This window comes from Chamaea fasciata, unplaced genomic scaffold (genome assembly GCF_029207755.1).
Source record: "Chamaea fasciata isolate MVZ Bird 193981 ecotype frontalis unplaced genomic scaffold, bChaFas1.0.hap1 SCAF_1, whole genome shotgun sequence".
Classification (NCBI taxonomy): domain Eukaryota; kingdom Metazoa; phylum Chordata; class Aves; order Passeriformes; family Sylviidae; genus Chamaea; species Chamaea fasciata.
Genome location: NW_027094086.1, coordinates 25593068 through 25609963, shown reverse-complemented (window position 1 = coordinate 25609963; position 16896 = coordinate 25593068). Strand labels below are relative to the sequence as shown.

Sequence of the window (16896 nt, the reverse complement as noted above, 5' to 3'; positions counted from 1 at the left end):
CATAAAGATAAGATTCCACTGCACCTTCTTTCCAACTACATTATAGCAACTTAAACATTTAATACATATTCCTTTAAAGAAATTTGAGTGGATTTATTGTATAAAATTATGATTGGCATGGTACAGAAAAGTTCCTTTTAATGCACATTTCCCATTAACTTGTACACAAATATTACAAGTATCAAGCAAAATGCAAAAGTCTTAAGAACTAATTCCATACTACAAAAGTGTTCACATAGTGAAGTTACTCTGGTTACAAAATGTCATGGAAATAAAAGCACTTCAAAATACGTATTTGGGAAATGTTTTGAATAATCAACGCAACCTTAAGTTAGTTAAAAAATGCAAAGAAAGAGATACCCTCTTCAAAACACTATTGTTCATTTGGCAAGATGGAGCAAAGTTCAGATCAGTTCACTGATCAGTTCAGATCAGTTCTTTACAAGAAACAAACAAAAAACCCCCCTTTAGTTAAGAAAGGACTCAATTATACTATGATGACAAATAACGCCATCAAAAATTATCTGGCTCTCTTGTTTTCACACAGGAGCTGTCAGAGGCAGAGATGTGTAAATGAACACTTCCAGGTAGATACAGATTGCCTTTTCAAAAACCAACCAACCAATCAAAACTAAACCCAAAACCAAATGAAATCAAAAAAAAAAAAAAAAAAAAAAACCCAAGCAACCAACCAAACCCTTCCCCCAACCCCCCCCCCCCCAAGAAAAACCAAGCCCCAAAACAACAGAAAGGAGACAATCTGAACTTTGTTGTTTTCATTGAACTAGTTCAGTTCTTTAGGTCACAGGACCCAAGGACGCCAATCTGCAAAGGATACAGATTTAAGGAACAAAATGGAACTCCCAGTAAGGAGGAACGTGCAGATGTTCAGTTCCGCGAGTGCCGCACGTCCTCTCAGTAAGGCTGTCAGAGGCTCCCACATCTCTGCTTCCCAATGGCCTTGAAGACCCACTATTCTCAAGAAGACCAAAATGCTTGGACCCTACAACCAGCCTTACAAAAAGGAGGCACAGCTGCACTGTTAGAAAATAACACAAAATTTTGAAGACTGAAAGCATCCTTTAAAAACTCACATAAAATAACTACAAAAGAAGCCATACTTTACATTATTTTTGTATCAGATGACTTGCGTGTGTTTGAGCCATTGAACATTGGTGTGTATATCTACACGAAACTCACACATACAGAACATTGTGTTCAGGCATTATTGTTGTTTTTCTTTTAGACACACACACAAGTTACCGTCACGTTATCCAGTCTGTTTAAATGCAGTGAAAAACAGTCCACAGCAGGCATAAAAGGAGCAGTATCCAATACAGTGTTGTCTTGCAAAAATGGAGTCAGAATTCCTGAGTCTCACAGACATTGCTGTCCTCTCCACTACTGGATTATTTCTTTTCCCAAGGAGAACCTCTAGTTTTCGTTTCTTCACTCTGATGAAATTTGTAATAGATTGCGTCTTTTAAAAAATGTAAAACTAGTACAAAAGATGTGCCAACCAAAGTGAATTTTTAAAGCTTTTTAAAGGGAGAGGGGATTCACTTACAAAATAAAGGCCACCTTCTTGTAAAATTAGTACTGCTAATATCCCATCATTCTGTTTAGAGCAGAGATTTAGCTCCCTGTCCTAGAAGCCTTACCACACGCAGTCATGTGAGCTGAAAAACTTCATCCTTTTAACAATTAAAAATATCATATATAGGACTAACGTGGAACAGCCCTTTGTTACCAATCACCAAGGTGGCAAAACCAATTAAGTATCATTCAAATAGTCATTGCAATCTAACTTCTGCATTTTCCCTTGTACTTTGCATATTACACAGTGTAACTTAAAATGTAATTTAAGAGCACTTCAGTCCCACAATGTAGGATTTAAGCTTGTGTGAATACATTTGCATGGCTCTGCAACATTTGTAATGACTTAGAAAAATACATTCAACCAAACTTTATATAGGATTCTATCTTTTTTAGAAATCAAAAATGAAGAAAAAGCCAAATGGTCCCATCATTAGCTAAATAATACACTCCAAGTTCTGGAAGCAATTCCAAAGCAAAAGCACATTCAAGAATAACATACATTGAATTGCATACTTTCTCATTCACCTTTATCAGTAATAAAATTCTACCGTATATAATTATTTAGCCTTATAAATAATGCTGAGCAGAAAAATATTTACCTCTGTGCTACTTTTTTGTTTATAGAAGCATTTCTCAGTTTATAGGAGCAAAGGAAAAAAAAACTAAAGTGCAGACTACAGGCCATGACAGGCATAATAAATGACCAAAGGTGCAGCCAAATTTGCATTTACATCTTAAGTTACTTTGCCATCTTCCTTTTCTTGCTAGAAGTCACCCCATGTGCAATTAAAGAGCTGGTCAGTTGGTTTGTGCCACAGTACAACCTGTAATCACTTGTAATTTTTTTTTAATCCATTTCAATTGTCCATAGATATTTCTAGGCAAGGCTCAAGATATTTCTAGCTCAGGTTCACAAAACCTTACTTAGTCATTAATACTTGAAATCACACAATATTGACACCCCCTCCAGAGAATGTCCTCTTGTTGCAGTATGTGGTTGAGCCATTGATGCTTGGCTGAGTGTCTTTAACAAGTGATGTCTTCATTTCCATTTCACACGCTACAATAGCTGCATTGAGCTCCACTTGAGCCCGGTGGACGACATAAAACGAGAGTCCTATGCTTATGACAATCTGCAAATAAAACAAGAGTGTTGGAGGCTGCACAGGCTGTGGGAATGCATACAAAGCAACTGATCTGAGTGAAACAAGAAGCTGTCAATGCAAAGATTCATAAGGCATCTGTTGGCTCAAAGCTTCACAGGCAAGACACTGGGAGATGGAACTTAGCCCATGAGTAGCTCTAGACCTACATATGCTAACGATTTAACCAGCATATCAGAACACAGACATTACTAGAACTTAAAATATTTATATAAATGGAAAAGATAGGCTTCTTTCTTTCTGTTGAAATCCATATACTTGTTATAAAGCAATCCCTTCACCTTCTCTCTTCAATAAAACATTAGTCAAGTTTTTAGCTGAGATCCTCCTCAGAAAAAACCCGAAAGATAAAACTTTCAAATAAAAATCAAGGTCTCTCATAGTGAGTCTCTTTGAAAGAAGCAAGTTCCTCTGCCTTTTTTAAAGAATGTGAACTAGCTGGAATCTGCAGCTTCCTTTCAAAAAGGCAAAGAAGTTACATAACTTATGGCAGAACCTAGAGTTCTGAGTTCTGAACCTGGACTTTGTTACTAACTGTAGGGCTATGTTTTCTTTTAACATTGAGGACTATTGCTTAAAACACCTGTCAGCATGGCAGACAGTGCTGGAGTATCACTGAGTAAGACAACTGACAAGTATGAACACAGGACAACTGCAGCTGGAAGGCACCCTGGCAGTCTCTAGCCCAACCAGCTGCTCAGAGCACGGCTGGCTGTAAGGTCAGAATAGGTTGCTCAGAACTTTTGTGCAGTCAGATCTTGAAAACTGTAAAAGGAAAGAGATTTCACCACTTCTCTGGGCACTCCACTCCAGTGTTTGACTACCCTTATAGTGAAAATGATATTCCTCACCAATTTATGTTACACATTTCAAAAGTTGGCCAACGTAAGATTCACAATGATAGCAGACACTAGTTTTTCAACAGATAGGAAAATTTCTATTCTAGAAGGTTACCCAAATATTTAAATTTGATTTGGTTTAGAAATATTACTACCTGTAACCTAGCTCCCTAGATAAGTAATTAATATATATATATACACAGACAACCATTAAATGTGAAGGATTTTCAGAGCTATTTACTAAATGAAAATCCCATCAAAGCTCATCCAGGCAAAGCACTCAACAGACACCAGAGAGACAGCAGAAGAATGCAAATTTCTCCACTAAATGCCTCCCCTTCAGTTATTCAGTCATGTCCCAAGGACTGGTCTCAAGAAGGCTAGTACTCCTTTTAAAACACTCAGGCTATCCAGCTACCACTTACCTGAGCAACGCTTATGTTACAACCTATATGATCTGTAAAGGAGAGTCAATGTCAATTTAAAAATACATATATAAATGGGGGGAAAAAAGGAAAAGACCACTAAAAACTGCTACCCTGGAAATAACATTTCATGACTAAAATAACAGCTGATCAAAAACCATTTATGTTCTCTTTGACCTATCAAGACTATCTACACAAATCCCACACTTACAAAGGCATTTTCAATACTAATAACCATGTTTCATGAAAGCTATAAATGATATGTTCTATATAAGAGCACACAAATTTCAGGACAAGGGGGGAAGGTATGTTTAAAATGATCCTAGACTTAGTTTTCTATTTTAGCACTGTTAAACATCTGCTTTGTGATTGTAAAAACTGAAGAACAGAAACTACTGCAGTACCTACTGGAAGTCTGCAAACCATGGTGATTGGTAGTCAAACACAGCTTGAAGTACTGTCGCTGTCAGAGGAGGTTTTGATACATAATATAATTCTGAAATACCCATAACCTCTATGCTCATAATGGTCTCACACTTAAGGTTTACACCCAAAACTTACTGATTAATAATTTCAAGAGCTAAGGTCATGTAAAGGTACTTGATAAACTTCTCATTAATTTACTCACTTATAAAATTAGGATATTTTGATTTAAGCATTAGGAAAATAATACTCTACAGCATTTTTAATCCTGAATGTCTATGCAAAATGGGTATGCTGAGTGCTCACAGTGAACAGTACATAGATGCTGGGTCTACACACATGTAAGCTTTTATCTAGGGGTGGTCTGACAAGTCTAAAATTCAGCAGAAGATTACCCTAGAAGGCAAGAGAAGAAAACAAAAACTGTGTCAGAAAAAGAGAACACTGAGTAAGTTCTGCTTTGCATTTTGGTGAGGTGTGAGAGAATTATACTTTTCTCAGAGCATAGAAAAAAATCTAAAGAAATCAGTACACTGGGAATCCATTTTTCTGGGTATCTAGCAGTCAACAGAAATCACAGAGAGACATACAGCACCCTTACCAAGGTCTGTGAAAGCAATTGTTTTAACTGACCTGTAAACCAAACACAAAATAGCCACTAACACTTTGTTCTGCAATCACATCCTCCATAGTGCGCAAGGTCGTGCCCAAATATGAGTTCAGGAGCTGAGTAGGAAGCAGCCCAAGTGAAGAAGCCATCAGGTAGTTGGGTAGTGATAAATCTGTAATCTGAGTAAAAAGAAAGAGTAAGAAACCAAAAACAGCTCCAACACAATCTATGTATACAAACAATCAGATTACCACTTCTCACAACCATCTCTGCAAAACATGAAAGAATATCCTACAGTCCTTCACTGAAACTTTGATTCATGCACAGGGGGAAGATAATAGAATGAAATAGAATGTATCTAGTTCTCATCTGGCCTTTTTAAAGTTTCTAGGTTTGATTTAATTTCACCTTACATTACGGAACATCTCTGTGCAAGAGTCATTAACTAGGGGTGCAATTACACTGTTCACTGAAGATATTTATTTTTACCTGGTGAATGGAGCCCTTGGCTTTATGAGGATTTACTTGTGAGAATAAGTTACTTTATTGAATGTGAAGGTCTAATGCAAAAACACATCTGTTTTGAATTTTATGTGTATGGCAAATAATACAAGAGGAAATTGTTCAAAATGTCACTGTAATAAATATGATCCAGGTAAACAGAATAGCAGATACAATTTGTCTGTGCTGGGCAAGTTATGAGCTTATTAAGATAAATGTCTTTGCGTGATCTCTATGAGCAATATCCATCTATATCTATACTGATATAGATAAGTATCAAGATTGCCCACCAAAGGTATTTTGCATCTCACTTCAATTAGTGAACAAAACAGTATACACAGCTATAGGTTTTATTCATTTCTCTGGAGAAAGCACTAATAATATGCCAGTATTTTCATCCCTTTGCTATGAAGTTTCTGCTCCACTTCAATAGGTGGACGTAGGAGCTTACATGGGAACAAAGCACGTGGTACCAGCTAATTTAGTATCAGCAGCCATGGGGAAATATTAAGGCAAGCGTCATGAGGTCAGAAGATATTCACGTAAGAAAAAACAAAACAAGAGGAAACTGGGTTAAAAATGAGTATGAAAACTATGATTTTGGAAACAAGCAGTACAACAATTTTTCCAGACAATTCAGTTGATAATAACAAAGATCTAATTAAGAACAGCCCCAACACTGAGAGCCTACATGGAAATTATTGACCTTGCCAGTTTTGTACAATGTTGAAGACCAAAGAATAGCAGCAATGTTACTCATTTCATCATCCTATTCCTAAAATAAACTTTAGTTACTGTGAAAGTCACGGTGCTGAATTCTCAGAGCTCTAAGCAACATCAGTGGAAAGTTTTTGGGAGGAAGGGCAATGGATAGCAGAATGCAATGAAGCATAAAGATTAAGAATAATTCACTGGAACAAGATCCAATAAACCATTTCCAAACTTCACACTGCATATTATACTTCCTGAAATATATACCAGCACCACAAATATTGTATTTCCTTCTGTAGACTAGATTAATTTAGATTTATAATGAAAAAGGATTACATAATTATGTCAGAACTTCACATTTGACCAATACTTTCAAAAGACCTTTTTACACATTGTTGTAATCTGGGCCATGGAATAAGAATGCACAGTCCAAACTTCTTGTATTGCCAAGGGAATGAAAGAGCTGCTATTAAAAGTTTCTCAAAAACTAACGCAGAGGCAAGATTTGCTAAGTAGGACACTATCATTACATCTAATGGAGCTGGGAAACTTCCCAAAGATTGCTTTAACACTCCTGGCACCTCTCTCATTTCTGTAGATGTATTAAGGACACTTCAGCTGCAGAGCAACATGTCTGCACATCTGGATGTGTCCTGAAACAACTGGACCTCCTGAGTCATGAGAGAGATTTTTTCCAAATGAAGGGGAGACTGCCCCAGTGGATACACTGGATTGCAGCTTGTGCTTCCCACTGCAACGAAAGCTAAAGAGAGGGTGAAAAAATTTTGAGATGGCCTTTTAACTAAACTGTAGGTTTAAGAGCTACTTTTCCTTTCCCCAGAATGTACAAGAAGTGGACAGCATCCCTGCCTAAGAAACTTGAGAAATTGTCAATCAAACTTAGAGCTTTCCACACTTTTCTTTCTAGGAGCTTTACCTGTTCTATGAACCTGCCAGATTGGTATCTGCATGGCCAGTCTGCCTCACAGAGCCTACCAGGGCTCTGTTTCTGGTGAAAGCTCAGGCCAGCAAAAATTAACCCTGAAATCCCAAACCAAGCATGGATGCAATTGTATTACGGGTCATAACAGAAATGTATTTAAATTGTATTCAAATACAATTAAGGACAACCTAATTGCACTGATACCAATAGCCAGAAATTTCTCCACTAAGCCTTGGATGGGCTTTGTCCTGTGGAACTTGTGTGCATTCTTTGCAGCCTGAAACCTTTGGTTCAGCACTATCAAAGAATAAATGCTTCTGTCAGGCCTTTGCTGGGGGCTCCCATGCCTTTAGGGACTGCAGCACAGTTTCTCTTCCCCCAGTTTACAAATCCCTGTGTTTCAGATCAGGTAGGCTTTGCGACCAAGGGCAAAGGATAACCCTGGTGCCTTTTCCTCAAAAAAAAGCCCAAAACAAACCCCCTAGAAACACCCCTTCCCATGCCCCCGCTCCAAAAAAAAAAAAAAAAAAAAAAAAAAAGAGCCAACACCACCCCCTCAAAAAAATCCCAGTATATACAAAAACCCAAACCAGCTGCCAACTTTTGAACAAGCAGAGGAAGCACTGTGCATGTACTTGCAAAACAAGTACCATTTCTTCAACTCTAACTTCATTGTATACATTTCTGAACCCAGAGCTGCAAACTTGACTACTCAGATTTTTTAATCAGATTACTTCTTTCATGTAATATTCCTCTCAAATAAGGAGGAAAAGTATGAAATCCCATCTAACCTACATCTGGCACTACAAATAACCAGTTTGCACAAATCTCACTCCCAAGAACAAACTCGTGGGAAGAAGATGATAACCTGCATACCAGGCCTCCTTACAGACCTGCCTTCAAAACACTCCAGAGCTGCCAAGGTGAGAGAGCTTTGCGTGGGCAAACACGTAAGTAAGAGCTATCAAACCACCCCAGCAGCCCAGGCCACTTTGGCATCAGGAGTGATAATTAAGCAAAACTCACTCAAAAGAGAAATACAAACATGCTTTCAGTTAGAAAGTGCTGTACTCCAGAAAGGCAAGCAAATGCATTACCTCACCCATCTCCCATCAGCAGAGTGACCTTTTAAGAAGCAAGATCTCCATGTTTGGCTGCTGAGACGCTAAGGAATTTGTGTTAATTTTCTTCTTGTGCTGTTTCAATTGACATGATTCCCTCACTAATCAATTCCTAAGAAGCTCTTCCATCTTTCCCTACACCCCCTACAAGTCAAGCTCCCAAAAGCCCTCAGCAGACGGTACATGCCACCAAACAAGCGCCTGTAGAAATCCTTTAATCCCAGCGCTGCAGATGACCCTGCTCACATCAAGGTTATGCCTTTCCTTGAACCTCATGTGCCACTTCCTTCCTTCTCTCTCATTTAAGCATGCTCAGTACCTCCAGTTTATTTAAAAATATCTACACAGAAAACGTGCACAGACCAGACCACTGGAAAAATAAGGATAAGTACTTTTTCTTAAGCTCACTGTTGTATATAAATTAATCCTTTTCAAATTCATGGCTGAAGTTGCTAGCATTGGGAAATGCATTTTAAACTTAAAACTAGTGCTAAGTTTTCAAATAAGTGCGAAATGACAGCTTGGTCTGTGTAGGCAGAAAACTGTATTTTTTACATAACTTAAGCTTGACTCAAAATGAGAAACTGTCTTGAATTCCTAGATTTGTATGCATCACTTTTCAGTGATCTAGTAGCTCATCTTAAATGTTCTCAGTGAAAACATGATATGGACTGTGCTTTATTTGACTATGCTATAAAGTAGTAAATCAGGAGTAATAAACATAACCAAACTAAAATTAGCAAAAAAATCCAAGTTACTTGGCACAACTCAAGCATCTGGTTTCATCTCATTTCCTATCTATTATTTTAACACTGAAACCATCCACTTGGAAAGAAAATTATTTAGCCTGCAGAATATGGAGAATACAAACCACAATGATTCACAGCATCATTTTAATACCGAACTGGCCTGAATCCACTGCTGAATCGTGTTTCTCACAGAAGGGTTATGCCAGGAAGGAAATCACTCTAACTTGGTAATTCTCTGGTCTGTTCTTCAGATCCAATACTACTCTATATCATCTGCTGACTACTGCAAGTGACACCCCGAAGCTGTGAACAACCAGGGCACAACAGCTGTCCCCACTTTAGGAGGGTCACAGCACAGCAGAAGCTTCATCTGCTACACTGGACCCTGGGCTCCAGGAGGGACTCTGCTCCCAGCTGGACAGGTCTAAGCCTCTTCATGCCTGCAGTAATGCAGGTTAACAAATAAAACAGCAGAGATTCAGCTGTTCAGTTTCTCATTCTTAACAAGGAACTGGTTAAAGGATCTGCTTAAAAAGAAATTACAAGTTGCTACAGCTCTTATGGATCGAGACGACAGCTCTGGAGATGAATGCCCCACTGCACACAGTTTTATATACAGCAGTTTAAAATACTTGGTGCGGATGTTACACCTCAAATGCATGGATTAAATTTTACTTAAAGAACAAGTTTGGTATTCAGTGACCCACTAATTGCAGCCAGACGATTCTGTCAAAATTAAACAAGTGCTTCAGAAGGGTACAGAATCAGGACTGCAGACAGGTAAAGGAAGGTGGGCTATAAGAAAGTGGTAGACCTAAACAAGTGTTTAGACAGTCACTTATGTTAAAGAACATACATGTTACTGATAACATTTAAAGTATTTCACAATCGAGTTTGCTTTGTTTTGATTTCACCAAGTTAGTAGATAAAACAGAGGCATAACACAGCCAAAACTCGATCCTTCAGACAATGTACTCGGGAAGCAATAAGGGTCTGTAATTGTCATCAGCAGCATGACAATAATCAAAAAAAACCCCAAACAAACAAACAAACAAACAAAAAAACCCCAAAAACCCAAAAAAACACCTTCCATGTTCTTCTTCACTTTTTCCTTTAAGATGATCAAAGAGACCAAATGAATGTACCAATCTTCACCTGAAAGCAGAAAGAAAAGCAAGACTAACCCTTTTTCAGACTCAACTTTAAATTAACTTTCAGTGCCACTCTGAGAGTACAGTCCCTTTTCAGGTCTGAGCCCACATCCTGCTCTGCCCAAAACCTGCAACTGTCTCGTGGGCATGGACTTAGCATCCTGTACGGATTTGCCAGATGCATGGTACAAACACCAACCACACCGAGAAAGAATTTTAATCTGACCACTTCTTTCTCTCCAATATGATTACTTCTATTAAGTAGTTTATGAAGATCTGGCAAGAGTTTTCCTCCACTCTTGCCGGGTTTTAAAATGGATCACTTTAAAAGCACACTTCGTAACTGTCGAGTTCTCCACAGATTTTGCTATACAACACTTTGGTGATTCTAACACCAGAATATAGTCTTGAAAGATGAAAGAGCAACTCTAACTCAACGCCAATGAGCAAGGCATCTCAAAAACCTGCCTGCCGTCCCTGTGCACGCACCGAAGAGCAGGCAGAGAGAGTTTTTACTGTTGTTGAGAGAAACCATGGCTTGTTCCCAGGAAAGGAGGCAATCTCTACCAATAACAGCAGCCACTATGCCGAAAGACATCCTTCCAGCACTTGTCCTGCTCGGCCGCACAGCCCAGGCAGGGACTCACCGCGAAGACGGCGTTCTGCAGCCCGAAGGGGATCAGCGTCAGCCGCGACAGACACACCACCTTGAGGCCGCTGCCGCCCTCCACCACACGGACGATGGCACTGAGCGTTCCGCTGCCCTGGATCCTGGCCCGTGCCCAGCGGGCCAGCAGCCGCTTGCAGGCCACGTGGGCGACAAAGGTGCCGACGAGGACGCCGAACACCATCAGCCCCATGCCCAGCACGAAGCCGTAGAGGTAGCCGGCGGCCACGTTGAGCAGGATGTAGCCCCAGCCGCAAGGGAAGGACACGACGATGAAGCCCACGGTGAAGAGCAGCACACCGGCCAGGCTGTCCAGGCTCTCGGCCCAGAGCAGCAGGTCCCGCAGGTACTGGCGCACCAGGGCCAGCGAGGCGAAGCAGACGGCGGCCAGGATGCACAGGCTGAGGCAGCTCTTGTACCAGCAGGTGCCCAGCAGGCAGCAGGAGCAGCGCCAGCCCCGGGCCTCGGCCAGCCCATGCCCGCCGCCACCCGGCTCGGGCAGCTGGCAGAGCAGCAGCTCCGCGGGCGGCAGCCCGTCCTGCTCCGCGCAGGGCCCCAGCAGCAGCCCGCCGGCCCCCGCCGCCTCCGCCGGGACGAAGCCGATGGTGTCCCCGCTGCCGCCGCCTCCCGCCCCCGTCCCGGCGGCTCGGGACAGCCAGCGGCCCAGGTCCTGCCGGGCGCCCTGCGCCGCCGCCTGCTTCACGGCCCGGGAGAGGAGCTGCAGCGCCGCGGCCCCCGCGCCCCGCATCCCCCCGCCCCGCCGCCCGGCTCCAGCGCCGCCGAGCCGCGCAGCCCCTTCGCTCCCCGCCTCCCCACGCAGCCTGCGGGCAGGGGCGGCCGTTCCCTCATCGCCCCGCCATGGCCCGGCTGCCGAGCCCGGCCGAGGGCCGGGCGGGGGCGGGGAAGCGGCGGCGGGGAGGGCGGGGAGGAGGGGGCCGCGCTTCGCCGCCGCCCGGCGGGCGGAGGGGCCGCGGCGGCCTCCGCGCCGCCTCCCGCCTCGGCCGCGCCGCCGGGGCTGCCGCGTTAGACGGCGGCGGGGCCGCTCTCTACGTCCCGGCAGTGGCAGCAGCGGCCCTGGCGGAGCGCGAGTCCCGGGGGGCGGCGGCAGCGACGGCGGTGGCAGCACTGGGGCTCCATCTCCCCACGCTGGGCTCCCGCTCCGCTCCGGGAAGCGCCTTCTCTAAACGGCGGTGCCGATGTGGCAACGCCGGGAGGGAGGAGGCCAGGCGAGGCTCCGGGGGCAGCAGCGCCCGGCCCCGCTGCGGGGCTCGGCGGCGGCGCCAAGGCTCCGCCTCCCGCCCCGCCCCGGGAACGCCGCGCCGGCCGGGTGTGCCCCCGCGGGGCCCCGCCGCCCGCCTCGCCCGCGCCGCCCCGGCTGCACACCCCCCTGCCCCGGTGGCCGCAGCACGCATTCCCGGCAGAGCCGTAACCAGCAGGGTCTGGGGGAGCCGTGCTGGAAAGCGGGTTGTTTTCCGGCAGGGAGAGCGGGGTTCGAGCATCGCTGACTGTACTGTTACTCTTGCGCTCCCTTGACATGCCGGCGACTCTCCGTCCCTTACGTGAGGGCTTTGCACCGCAAACACCCCGGCTGTCCCCTCTCCACCAGCGAGACGAGCCTCTCCCGGCCCGCGGCCGGAGTTTGAGCGGAGGGGCGGCAGCCGATGCGCCCGGGCTCCGCGGCACCTCCACGTCAGGTCAGCGTGGCTCACGTGCCTGAAGGCTCCGACCCGCTGTGGGACGGTTTGAAGCTGAATTTTGAGCAATTTTTGAGCTAGAAAGAAAGAAACATCCTGGATATGCAGTGAGGGCTCCATTTAGAGGGATGTTTTCTCGGGAGCCTCGCCGAGGCTCGATAGCTTCGTAGGACGCTTTTGCTCTGGCGTTACTAATGGCAAGGTTCAGAAAGGGTTTGTTTTCTTTACAACGTTTATACATACAACGTGCTCCAGTGGAGTTATATTCCTATGCTGGGAAATTTGCAAGCGTATATAAAACGAGAATATGTGTAGGTTGTAAAGGTTAGAGAGTGATTGGAAACAAACAAGCAACATCTCAAAACGAATAACATTTTAAATGCTGCAATTATGCACTTGCAAAATACAATGGTAGAAACAATATAATCTGGGCAATCCAACAAATCAGCCTAAGAAAATGACAGATCTCTTTGAGAACCAACAGCAGAATAAAAAAATCCTGGGGGACTCTGTACAGCAGGGAAATTGCAGATAAATGTATCCAGCATAACTTGCTTTCTTGCTGTTACCTGTATCTGATGTGAGCATTTGATTTTGTGTGCACTCTTTGCTTATGATGTAAACACAGGCAGGGCATACATCCAGAATTATAATAATAATAATAATGTCAAGAAAACCCTGCACTAAAGCTTGTGGAGGATGATGGGCATGCTTGTACATTCAGTAAGGCATTACAGCAAACTGGGGGTGGCTGGACGTTCAGCAGAAGAACAAGAAGACAAAATATTAATTTCTGGTTTTATACTAAGAGCACATACGTCTTTGATGTGGATTCAGCTTGTGTATATTTTTGTTCAATGCAGTTATTTTCATAAGACAGGAAAAAGTCTGGGTGGAAATGTCTAACAGAGTTACATGCTTTACACTGCCTCTCCGTTGCTGTATTTAAAGTGCAGAACCTTGTGCTCTGAGCTGGAATGAATTTCTGGCTGTCACTGTAAAAGCTACAGGGTTCTGTATTTATAATTACAGAAAATGTACTTGAAAAGTGACTGTCAGAGAGTATGAAGAACATAATGGTCTATCTAAGTGACAGTTTTGATATTACACTTTAACCTATAAAAAAAAAATTTGACTTGTTAGTGGACATGCTTTTCCAGTCCCTAGGAATCTACAGGCTGAAACTCCTTGAACTTATCCATCACCTGGGCTCCCTAAAATAGCTAATCCTGGCATTCTTCTGTCCCCTGGAGCAATAGCTCAGGAAGGAAAGACACCAAAAAAATCAGATTTTGAGTGACATAGGCCATGGAACATCTTTGGATAAACATCCAAGTGAGGCCACAGGAATTCATCCAGACTTGGGTGGAGCTGGTAGCTGCTCCCTCATGCACAGCGGATACAGCTACAGAGATGAGAGGCAGTTTCAGCTGGCTCCTGTGAGCCTTCCCAGCACGCTCTTACCATCTGAAGGGGGAAAAAAACAACAACCTCACACACCCTTGAAAATGTGCCAAATTGGCACATTGCTAGACAAAATGCCGGACAAAATGGTCTGCCTTACTAGTCAGTGAATCATAGGATATTCCTGTACCATGGATGATGCAGTTGCAATGATATAAGCAAGGCAAGACCTGTAGGGAAAAGCAGTTTTCTTTCCAAATCAGTACACTTAAAAATTAGGCAAGCTCTTGAGCACACAGCTCCTGGACAAACACTTTGTTCTCTGAAAAAAATAGCACTTTTTGTTTGTTTTTCCTTTATCCCCAGGTAGGTTGGTTGATTTAGTGAATAATTTGCAGCAAATGCTGTCTAACCTGTTCTTTTAAAAAGTACAACTGTTATGTTTGTTACCCTTGGAAATTATTGGAAGTAATAGGAATAAAAATTACAGGTTTAGTTCATATGGGTTTAAATTATTGCATTACATCAACTAATACTGCTCCTATACTTCCTTAGATCTAATTACTTAGATTTTCTTTATCTCATCTATCATTTGAGCTGATTTCTTACCTATCTTTATATTTTATTTTGTCTTTTCTCAATGAATACTTGTAAAACCTGAGAGGCACAGGGTAACAGCTGGCATACTGTTCTGCTTCAAGAAAAGATGTTTCTGTAGAAAGATGCTCTCACAATTATATAGATGGATATTGAAGAATTTTTGCCAGACAGGTGTTTTTCCCAGGCCTGCGATGTAAGCTGAGGATATTTCCTTGTCCTGACACAAGCAACTGAGAAATGCTATTTTGTGTTTTGGAACTATGATTCTTCTGTCTCATTTTTTATTTGAAGGACTATTATCATGCAAACACACCCAACTAAGCATGTGAGTCATCTTACTGAAATGAAAGGCGTGACTCATTTAGGTCCATGCAACTGGTCCATACTGAATAGGGACCCTGAAGATGGGGAGTAGGATACATTAAGCCACAAATCAGGACCTAAAATAATTCTCAAGCTCCTGAAAACTTGCCATAGTTATTTCTGAATTGCTCTTTGGGAGGGAAAAGCAGGACTTTTTTGAGAAAATTATATTAAGAACCATAACACCAATGTACTTCTAAAATTCTATTGGTTGTGCCAGCATTACTGTGAATATCCTTTGGTGGAAAGTGCAGTATTGACTAATCTATGTCAGGAGTAATGATTCTTGGGCCACAGCAGGCTCATCCGTCTGGCCTGCAGTCTTCCTTCCTGTAGATTCCTTTACATCCACTTGAAGGAAGAAATTCATGCAGGGAATACACTTCTTGCTGTTAAGCAGAGTATGAGTTGCAAAGATGTGGGAGATGGTATTAGCAAGGAGCAAGTCATGACCAGAGAAATTATTCTGGCAGACCAAGTTAGGTCTGCAAGCCATAGCTTTGGCCCCACTGATTCGGAATGTATTTCAAATATGTGTGCACTCCCAGTTTTGTCAAAGTGAATGACAAGTGTCCTGAAGGAAAACAAGGTATCATGTAGCATTTTATGACATTGCTTGAATTCCCCATGAAAGGTGATAGCTCTGAAGTTACTGTATCAGGTACAGGAGGTATAAGAGTAGAAAGGGCACTATAAGCAACTTGGGTTTATCCAATATTTTAAATTTTTTGGACCAATATCTATCAAGATGTAACAAATTTTTTGTTACTTTCACCAGGAGTTACTTAGTTCAGGAAAGATCTTCTATATGAAGATACAAACATAAAAAATTAAATACCTATAAACCTCATTTAAGGTATCCCTGAAAGGGTTTTTAAATCTTGGGGTGAGAATCCAGATTGTGTTATTTTGCAGTTTGATTTATTAGGTGTCTACAGAAACGTTATTACTTGATATATAATCCCAGTTTCCCAGATAAGTGTCATGTAATCATGTTAAAAACACCAAAGGAATTGTTATACTATCATAAACTCATATAATTCAGAAAATGAATGTTTATTTTCATACATGTTTCTACTTAAGAAATACAGTTTATACAACAAATTTACAAGGAACACTTCAAACCAATTTGATTACAACTGTATGTAAGGCATGAATAAAAATTAAAGTAATCAATGTGCTGAAATATTTGCATTGAAGAGAAAATTCTGAGACTTCACTCTGGTATGACTAATTAGGTAAGTAGTGACACATCTAAAACAAGTCCATTTCTGAAAAAGTGAGGATTTTGTATATTCATTAGACTGTCCTAGACCAGAAAGAGGAAATGAGAAACCTTAAACATCCATAGACGTAAGGCAAAAATACAGCTGCATACTTGTATGTCTATAACTGCCTTCACCTGTTGCAGTAATGGAAAACTTAAGCTAATTAATCTGAAAGACCCACATGGAATTCTTCCTTGGAAAAGGATATCCTTTGGCAGAAGAGAGTTCTGCCAATTTTTCATTCCCTGAAATGACTGCTTTGTTGCCAAAAAAAAATGCATTAGTCAGGGGCTATTGGTGTAATGCAGAATAGCCTGAAGTTTGGAAGCTACAAAATTCCTCTTGAGGACTAGACTAACATTGGTAGCCCTAGGAAATGGCAAGCTGTGGAAAAGGTCCAAGTATTAAAGTGATTGTATCCTCCTGAATCGCACACTGCAATTATTAGATACACCTGAAAATGTTAGCCAAGTAATTACTTACTTCTACCAGGACCACAAACTAGGAATCTACATTTTCATGCAACAGGATGCTTGAAGCAATTCTTGGGAGCACGAAAATCTAGAAAGTGTGTTTTCAAAAGGAATTTTGGGTATCATGAAATAAAACAAAGTGAGAAAAGCATATCTGAGGAACAGGAAACTCTCTTGGTGAAGTCATTTATT

The 16896-nt window shown here is 42.2% G+C and overlaps 1 protein-coding gene across 1 annotated transcript; it reads right to left on the bottom strand.

The window, feature by feature from the left end:
• Nucleotides 1–703: 703 nt before the first annotated feature.
• TMEM64 (transmembrane protein 64) lies at nt 704–12075 on the bottom strand. Its single transcript, XM_066179038.1, has 3 exons — nt 10883–12075; nt 5083–5238; nt 704–2732 (listed from the first exon to the last, which is right to left on the bottom strand). The coding sequence occupies exons 1-3, from the start codon at nt 11648–11650 to the stop codon at nt 2544–2546; spliced, it is 1113 nt and encodes a 370-aa protein (XP_066035135.1). The 5' UTR covers nt 11651–12075; the 3' UTR covers nt 704–2543.
• Nucleotides 12076–16896: the final 4821 nt, after the last annotated feature.